Source organism: Psammomys obesus, unplaced genomic scaffold, assembly GCF_907164565.1.
Source record: "Psammomys obesus unplaced genomic scaffold, mPsaObe1.curated_primary_1811, whole genome shotgun sequence".
Classification (NCBI taxonomy): Eukaryota; Metazoa; Chordata; class Mammalia; order Rodentia; family Muridae; genus Psammomys; species Psammomys obesus.
This window is the reverse complement of record NW_026596034.1, coordinates 21,424,949-21,434,330: the sequence shown is the minus strand read 5'-3', so window position 1 is coordinate 21,434,330 and position 9,382 is coordinate 21,424,949. Positions and strand designations below refer to the sequence as shown.

The 9,382-nt window shown below is 46.3% G+C and overlaps 1 protein-coding gene across 1 annotated transcript; it reads right to left on the bottom strand.

The window, feature by feature from the left end:
- Positions 1 to 251: 251 nt before the first annotated feature.
- On the bottom strand, positions 252 to 9,382 carry LOC129686863 (pyrethroid hydrolase Ces2e-like). Its single transcript, XM_055620984.1, is given in 13 exon segments — positions 252 to 331; positions 1,975 to 2,141; positions 2,542 to 2,614; positions 3,044 to 3,181; positions 3,576 to 3,720; positions 3,966 to 4,046; positions 4,171 to 4,311; positions 4,669 to 4,767; positions 5,531 to 5,789; positions 5,866 to 5,999; positions 6,672 to 6,813; positions 8,520 to 8,724; positions 9,307 to 9,382. Coding segments are annotated over 13 exon segments (1,740 nt in total).

Genomic DNA, 9,382 nt, shown 5'->3' with positions numbered 1-9,382 from the left:
AGAAGGTAAAAGGAACAGAGGATTAGATAGAGGGATTGAGAACAGAAGAAAGTATTGCTTGATCTCATCTCAAGGACATTGTGCTGGATGGCAGCTAAAGACCAATGATTCTGCTTATAGGATATGACAGGAAGAGCTGCTGTTTTCCCAAGCCATATCCAGGTGCAAAGTACAGCAACAGAAAGCAGAGCCAGAGTGCGTGGAGGGATTCTTGGGATGAATGGAAAGGGTCTATGGGCTCAGCCACCATTCTAGGGTTTAGCTCTCCTCTTATCTGTGCTCTGGTCTCCAGGAAAGGTAACATAGGAATCTTCACTTTCATCCAAAGGTGCTGGAAATAACAAGGGGTTTTGTCTTGAGAAAATTGATATTCAAGGAAGGCAAACTGGCCAGAGGTAGAGGGATGAGAAGTTCAAAAGTCAATAGGACAACAGGACATGCAAAAATGACACAGACAACACAAAAGGTGCAGTTTGGCACCATTGTAAATGACATAATATACAAGAGACCTTTAGTTGCTGGGGTTGAGAAATTTAAGGAAAATAATAACATAAGGATGACCAGTAATCACATGGACTATCAAGAAGAGTCAGGGTAGCTACAGGAGGATTTTTTTTTTTAAAAACAAGAAGACACTCCCATACATGGTGAAACTGGCAGCCAGGTACCAGGGACATGAATGTCTTATGTCTGCATTCCTACCTCCACCATCACATTCATGACACACACCACAGCAAAAGGTCTTTACAGATGTTAGGTGCTCATAAAAGTGTGGGCTTCACAGTGTCTACAAATACCCTGGGAATAAGAGAAAACTTGTTAATAGAGAAATGTTAACTGGGCATGCTGTTAACTGGTCAACCCCCACTTGGCCTTGCTTGAGGTGTTTGTCAACATGTGAAGTCTAGATTCTTACAAAAGTGGGAAATTGCAATTTGGGAAGAAAAGAGATGAGATTTCTTCTATAAGGACAACCTGCACAGAGCTTTTCAGAGGATGGCATGCTCCGTGGCTGATGTCAGGGAGGCCTAGAAGCTGAGCTCTGAAAGCCTTTGTTGCTCTACTTCATTTGCAGAAACCTAATTCCTAATGTGTTGATACTAAGAGTTGGTACCCTTAGAAGGCCCAGAGTGCCGTAATTTGTGCATCCTACCTGGAGAGGACTTAGGGCGTAGTCTTTGGGTCTGTATTGTGAGGCAGCTAGCCCTTGCCTCACGGTAGATCTGCTGGCAGCTTGACTCTATATTTCTTGGCCTACAGAACTTTACATACATTTCTGCTGTTTACAAACCATGAAGCTTATGATTGTTCTTATTTATGAGATGTAGGTCTTGCTATGTTGCCCAAGCTGGTCTGGAACTCTTGGGCTCAGGAAATATTTCCTTTTAGTTTCTGAGTAGCTGGGGCCACAGATACCTACCACAAGACTTGGGGGGGGGACAGTTTGTGATCTGACTAGAATAGCAGCTTGAACTTATTAAGAAAATAGGACTTTGGATAAGCAGGTTTTCTAATGGCCACTTATAAATACATGGAAACATGAACGAATGAAGGGTGTGGGGTCTTGATTTAGCCAACCCTGTGTAGTCAACATCCCTCAAAGTTTCTGGGTTTTGGTCTTGGAGAAGAAAAGAGGATGGAGAGAAGATGAGGGAGGAGAGGGGATAGCAGTCTAGTACCAGAGGAGTATGAATGAAGATGGGGGCACTTAGGGCCGTAAACATCCACACTTATATGAGAGCCTTTATGGAGTAGGTCTAAAAGTTTGCCTAGCATTTTGAGTAAGGGATGGCAAGTTCAATGCTGGACATACATTTTGGCCTAATGGACAACTGTAGAGGTTGGAAACTGTTATGTTAGTGTTGGAATTAATGCAGTCTTCTAAATGGGCTGTGAGAATCTCAGGCTAACTTCAATTTTACCGAAGTTCACATACCTTTTCTTACACTGAGCACTATGCATTTTGGTTCTTACCATGAGACCCTTTTAGCTCTTGAATCTTCTGGGGCAGAGTCTTGGTCCAGAACTGCCACCTTTTGGCCTTCAGGGTTTGGCCCACAGAAGGCTGGAGATTCAGCTGCAGGTACTTCTCATCTTGGTTTGACACTGGCCAGAAGGGCAAACCCTCGCTGTTGGGGTTCCTGTGGATGTGGCAAACATCAGGAAAAGATGAAGGTCACTCTCATCTAAGGCCTGACCTCCCAATGGGAGTTAGGGTAATGGACTAAGAAAACCAGGGGCCTGATGGTGCATACATCCTGATTTAGGGATACAAGTATGATCCACTAGTTTCTATTCCATGTGGAATAAGGTTATTTGGCCTGTTTCATTCAGAGGCAAGGTCTAAAGAACAGTACCACAGTACAGTGACCCATCCACAGGTCACTGTGAGCTGGCCACTAACCAACACCTACAAAGTGTCTATCTCCATGTGCCTTGGGTACAGAGGACCCTATCGTATGATGAGGGATCCGTGTATGCAAACGGATAACTACATGGAGACCCAACCCTTAGGAGGATAAGGGAGGAGCATTCCCTTACCCATATCGTGCAAAATTGGCCCAGTACTTCATCATCCTCCTGCTCAGCACCTTCTCCCTCACAGTAAGGTCAACTGCAGATGAGAGGACAAGGGCCCAGATCCCAGCCATTTAATGCAGCTTCCCAAGTCATGCTTCATTCTCACTATGTCAGCTCTACCCTAAAACCGAACTCTAGGCTTCGTTCCCTCCCTTCTTTATAACCCACCACCCAAGATCCATTTAGTCTTCTAAGTAAATTCTCCCAGGCCCATTCCTAATCCGGTGAATCCTCATTTCCTCCAGCACATGCCAAACTAGGAAAGGACCAGACCCAGCATAGGGTTTGAGCTGTGAGGTGATACAGACTTGATGCTGCTTTCCCCAGAGCCCTGGGGTCCTAAATTGGACTCAAAGCTCAGATATCCTTCAGGCACAAACTTGGTTCTCCATCCTGTTTGTGGAAAACAAGAGAGACTCACCCCAGAGTGAAGGATTTAGCACCCCAGAAGAAGGATCCAAAGATTTAGCACCCCAGAAGAAGGATCCAAAGATCAAGAAAACCTCATCACCATGGTCAGCCTTTATGTGCCGTGGCCTGAAATCCCTGAGATAGGTGGCCTGATGCTGGTACTCATAGAAGTAGACAGGGGCATGGGAACCTGAGGGCGAGGACACATGGTGACATAAGTGAAGCTTGCCTCATACAGTCCCACCCCACATTTGGTAACAACATAACTTGATCTCAAGTTATCTCAAATCAAAACAGTTGAATCCTGGAACATTGGCTGTAGAAACCCCACTGTTAAATAATGACTCTGCCCTTCCCAGGGGCAATGGTATGTGAAGTCACAGACATCACTCAGCTGTTTCCTCATCTGTGCCCAGATAAGATATTACTTTCTTACACTCAACATAAGGATTTACTAGATAAAGACTCTTAGGGTTTGGAAATAGAGGTCTGATCCAGACACCGGTCAGGCCTGGACACTACAGAGCTCACTTGGAACCTAGAGCTCTGAGCTCCTCCCTCAGCCTTGTTACAGATGTACTCACGCTGAAAATGTGCTACTTGGAGTGCAGGGATCACGATCAGGAAGTCCCCTACCATCTCCGTGAACTGTTTTTGGAGGGTCTGGGGGTCCTCAGTGTCCCCCATGTACTCTTCCTGTAGCAGGTCACTGCACTCAGGAGGCAGCATCTACCACATTGTGATGACAAAGAATGATGTTAGGTAGTCACTAGGATGGGTAAGGAACATCGTTAGGGAGAAGGAATGCAGATGAGGTCTGGTATTAGAGGAAATCTCTGAGTGATATCAACCAGCCAGCCAGCCACAACACACACACACACACACACACACACACACACACACACACTTCATGGGCTATCTTAGCAGGATATTGAAACATCCTCTCAGTGGGGGCAGGCCTCAAAGATTCTCACCATCTCTTTTGTTGTGATCTTCATAATAGGCTGCAGGGTCCTTCTGGTTATTTTCTTTATTGTCTGAGAAGCGCCGAAGACCTGGGGTATGTAGAATGTTTTGAGTCTGAAGTGGGCTGGATATGAATCAGTGAATCTCTGAGTTTGCATTGCCCACCATAAGAGACCCCCCACACACACACAGAAGATTCCACCCAGGCCTTACCAGTGGGAGAGTCCAGCCAAACTCATCATTTGTGACACCAATAATGCAAGGGACAGGGCGAAAGTCAGCAGAGGCCAACAGCTCCCAAGGATGTCTGGGTAGAAACTCCCCATCCACCACAGTAGAGATGATCCTGAAGACCTGAGCGACATTCAAGGTTAGTATTGAAGATCTCTCTCTGTCTACATATACATACATACATACATACATACATACATACATACATACATACATACATACATACATATATATTTTGATGACTATTGAGTGTTCTCCATCATTTCCCCATATTTTAATTTGTCTCAGGATGGTCATTCCTACCACATCTCCCCCATCTCACCCCCGATGAGACCCATATTTAGATTAACCTTTCATTTTGCACCCAGGACTAAAGAAACGTTAAGCCATGCAGACAAAGTAAATTGTCCAGAGTAGCGAGGATTTGTACTCACATACCCTACTGTCTACCCTCTTCCCGGCCACACAAGTTCTGCCAACCTTGTTAATAGACAGAATTTCTGCTTCACTCTTGCCTCTTAAGCAGCGCACCAGGGCCTCTGAGTTTGAAGTCTCACAACCAGATAGATTTGCCACCATCTGTAATGGGAGTAGGCATGAGTTGACTCATTTTTCCTGGCAAGCAGGAATATATTCCCAGTCCCAAGTGGGTACCAGTGTCCCTAAATATACCACCCTGTTGTGTGTTATGTACAGATTACAATACAGTGTGAAACTGTTCCCGTTTTCCTGTTGCTCAGAGTTGACAGCTGAGAAAGAGGTCATTTTGTCTGTCTGCCTGTTTCTGTGGTTGTTTTTATGTTCGTATATGTTCCTGTATAATAATGGTATTGTGTGCCGCATTTTGCCCATGATAGTCAGAAGACGATATTGGCTATCACCAGTCATTTTTCTCCTTATTTGAGACAAGTTCTCTTGTTGTTGGTTGCTGCCTACACCAGTGTAGTTGACCTTCAACCTTTAGGGCACCCTTGCCTCTGCCACCCACTTCACCATAGAAACAGTGGGATTGCAAATAAGTACTACTATATCTTGCCTTATGTAGTTTCTGGGGATTTGACCAACGGTCCTCACACTGGCACAGCAGGCTCTCTTACCCATTGAATCATCCTCCAAACCCATGAATGCTTGTTTTGGCCAATGATGGAAGCTGATGAGGGCAGCTTTGCAAACCACATGCATAGAGTACAGGGAAGTAGATTCTAATCCTTGAACTTCTTAGAAATGATTGGAAAGAAGCTATTTTTCATGGTACTTGATTCCCCACTGAACAGAGTACTGGAGTACCAGAGGCTGAGAGCTAAGACAGAAAGTCAGGGCTGGGATGATGAAGGATACTTACCGTGGAGACCATCTCAGAGGTGTTAGATATAAGGAGAGGCAGCAAAGCGACCCCACTCTCCATGATGGCTCTGTGGAAGAGTCCTTGGGATATGGGGGACACAACATGAAAAGACACACTGATGCCACCTGCAGACTGGCCAAAAATGGTGACCTGGTTAGGGTTGCCTCCAAAGTGGGAGATGTTCTGCTGGACCCAGCGCAGGGCGGCCACTTGGTCTAAGAAGCCCCAGTTGCCTTTCCCATGCTGGTCTCCAGTGCTGAAAAGTAGAAGGGACAGGAATCACAGGGTTGTCTAGGTTCTGCTCAGGCCACATTGCCCATCTCTAGGCTCACCTGAAGAAGCCCAGGACCCCCAGGCGATACTGAATAGTGACCACCACCACATCCTCAATGGCTGCCAGCATGGATCCATCATACATGGAAGCCATGCCTATAACCAGAGCACCACCATGGATCCACACCATCACCTAGAAAAATCAGGAGAGATGCCAAGAGGTTTCTATCCAGCACAAGCTCAAGTGGGACTTCCCCTTACATTATTGACTGCTGTGTATTCGTGCAGCTAAACACACACATAAGACTCATTAACATCTTAGACCAGGCCACAGAGAAGTAACTAAAGTCTCATCAACATATTCCCAAACCCCACCGTGGCATCAGAAATCTCAGCTTGGATTTAAGTTCAGAGTAATGTCACTGTCACTCTCAGACAAAAGTGTGGAGAAGGGTGTCTCCATAAGCACTTTTCTCCCCCTGACTATGAATCAAAAGCATCACCAACTATAGCACAACCAATATCCCATGCTGTAAATTTGGCTTATCTCAGTGTTTGACCCTTGGACACTTGACTGGGTCTCTAGGGCTCAAGATTGTAGAGTGAGTCCTTAGTTAATCCATGGACCACACCCCCAGATCTCTCAGAGCTACAGTACTCTGTGTTTCATATCCAGGGCATAAGTTGTTTACATGGCTGTAAAAAAAAAACAAAAAACAAACAAAAAAAACCCCTTCTTGGCCCCACTAGAGAAAGTCTACATCAGGTCTATACTACAGTAGAGCTCAGGTCAACTTTGTCCTTTCTAATCTTCCTGGGAAAGAAATCTCTGTTCCCACCCAGGTGACCATGGCCCAACTCTTACAGGCAGGTTAGAACCCTCATGGGCATGGGCTGGTGTATAGATGTTGAGGTACAAGCAGTCCTCAGATGTGGACATGGGAGGCATGAACAGCTTTATCTTCTTCAGACCCTCTAAGTTCACTATATCATCATTTTGTAGACACCTGTTGACAATGGCAGATGCTGATCCCAAGAAATATTCTGATATCAAAACCTGTATGACCTAGTAATATCAGAAGATACATGCATAAAGTCTCACCAACATTGAAGCCTAAACATGAGCTAAAAAAGTCGGGCATTAATAGACATACTAAAGTGGATAGATAAAGACCATGGGGGCCTCAACCCTACACAAAGAACTAGAAGTAACTAAGGAATGCCCAGAGTGGGAGAAAAATCTCCCCTAAGGAAGAGCACTCCTGTAGGTTATCCAAAACTAAATGGTCAGCCACAAAACATATAAAATACTATACAGACTAAGCAAGTATTACGCATGTACTATTCCTAAATAATACATAGATACATGTAACAACAATCAATGGAAAAAAGGCCATGAATTTGAGAGAGTAAGAAGGAGTATGTGGGAGGGCTTGGAGGAAAGAAACAAAGGGAGAAGATGATATAATTATATTATAATCTAAAAGAAAAGAAAAAAGAAAAAAGCAGAACCTTGAGATTTCCTCCCTTTCCTTGAGATTTCACCCTCAACACTTCCTCTAACACATGATTCCTCTCCAGAATCCCTTCCTATCAAGGTAAGGGCCACTGGCTCTGTGGGGGCTGTGAGGGATCCAGATTTCCAGGGAAGTCTCTAGTTGAGTGGGGGTGCCCTTCATGAGGTTGGGATGTGGAGGCTTCTTAGATTCTCTATGGAAATGATTAACTGCTTGTAGTGATATTCACCCCTTCTCCCTGGACTGCTGTGATGATTAGTTTTGACTGTTGGCTTGACACCCAGTAGAATTACCTGGAAAGAGAGTCTCAAGGAGGGGCTGCCCAGATCATGTTGGCCTGTGGGAATTACCTCGATGACATAAACAAGGAATGCTTGCTTATTCTGAGTGTCACCATCCCCTACCTAGCGAGTGACTTCTGAACTGTGTAAGTAGATGAGGCGAGCTGAGATTAGCAGGCACCTGTGCATTCTTTGCTCTCTCTTCCCGGTTAGCAACGTGATGTGACCAGCTTTCCTTAATGCAATAGCTCCTAAAGAGTCCTCCTCCTATGGTGGTTGTAACCAGGACTTGCAACCTGTGGTGAATCCTTCCTCCCCTCAGCTGCTTTTGTCAGGGTACTTTTAGTACAGCAACAGGAAAGGAAGTAAGGCACCTGGATATTTGGGTGCTGTGTCCACAATGGTACTGTAGGAATGAATGGTCAATGTTGTTCCACGGGGAGTAAGAAATCCTTCATCCTATGTCCAGACTCTCAGGGAACCTCTCTGTCCTACAGCTTCTCCAGGGGAAGAAGCTTTCATACCTGTTCCCCGGGTGCCCCATAGGTTGTCACAGTGACTATGCAGGATGCTCATCACTGCTGCCCTCCTGACACCGGACTCTGGCTCTAGCTTACTATACACACACTGAACTTTGTCCACAGACCTCTCCACTGTCAGAGAGTTCACTCAGCACAATCTGATTCTGGGATCAGTTCGGATGAGCTTCTCACTATAGGTGCCAAGCTCTAGCCCAGGAGTCTGACACAGGCATTTTATTCTGATCCTTAGCTGCAGAAAAATGCATGGGAGATGTCACTCACCACAGGCAAAGAACTGCTGTGTAGCTGAGATGGAGGAAACACTTCAGCATGGTCCAGAGCTCAGAGCACATTCTCGCCTCAGTTCCTGGACCCATCTGGGTCCAGAACTTACCTGGCTGGATGTGAGGTCCCATCTCTCACACCACTCCATGGTTCAGGGGCCTCGGGAGGTGCAAAGCGCAGTGGTCCTACAGGTGGCTTGGCAAAGGGAATGGCCAGGAAGGTGTGGACATTGAGTTTGGTGTTCTTTACATGGATGAGGCTGCCTCAGACCTGGCCTGTGTGTGTGTTTCTGATGGGGCTGGCTAAGTCCTTACCTGTGGGTGGAGCAGTGTCATCAGTGTTAGTTTTCTGTAATCAGCTGCGACCAGGTTGAGGGCATTCCCACCTCATTTTTACCAGGGTACACAGGAAGGAAACTCAGAGCCTCTCAGTTGAGCTGTGGGGTCTGAGAGTGGGAGCTTCTCTGTCCCTCAGGCCCAGCAACCTTCCCTATTCTCCTTTTGAAGGATGCCAGAGCATTTCTCTGGACAAAGAAATCACCCACTCCGAGCCATGTGGCAGCCTGAAAGTATTCTTATTATCCAAAGTAGGAATAGCCACAGACACCCACAGAGATGGCAAATGCCCCTTCTGCTCTTCTCCTGACCCTTGGGTCCAGCTCCTTGGAGCCCCTCGCACTGGGCTGGCTCCGAAGTATGCAGTAACCTTGAACATCTCTGACACTGTGTGTTACAGCGGTCACTCTGGGTTTTAGGGGGGTGTTGGGTGGCATACATTCCCCACACTTTCATCTAGGTGAGCCTCTCCCTCCCTGGCACCTTCCTCCCACAAACTCAGCTTCTAGCGGAAATGGGCAGCTCTGACCCTGGTTCCCGTCACCACTTAGGGAGTCTCACCCTGCACAGGGAAGAGGAGAATCAAGAGCCCACAGGCCGCAGCATTCAGCCAGCCGGGAAGTCTGTCCAGGGGCAT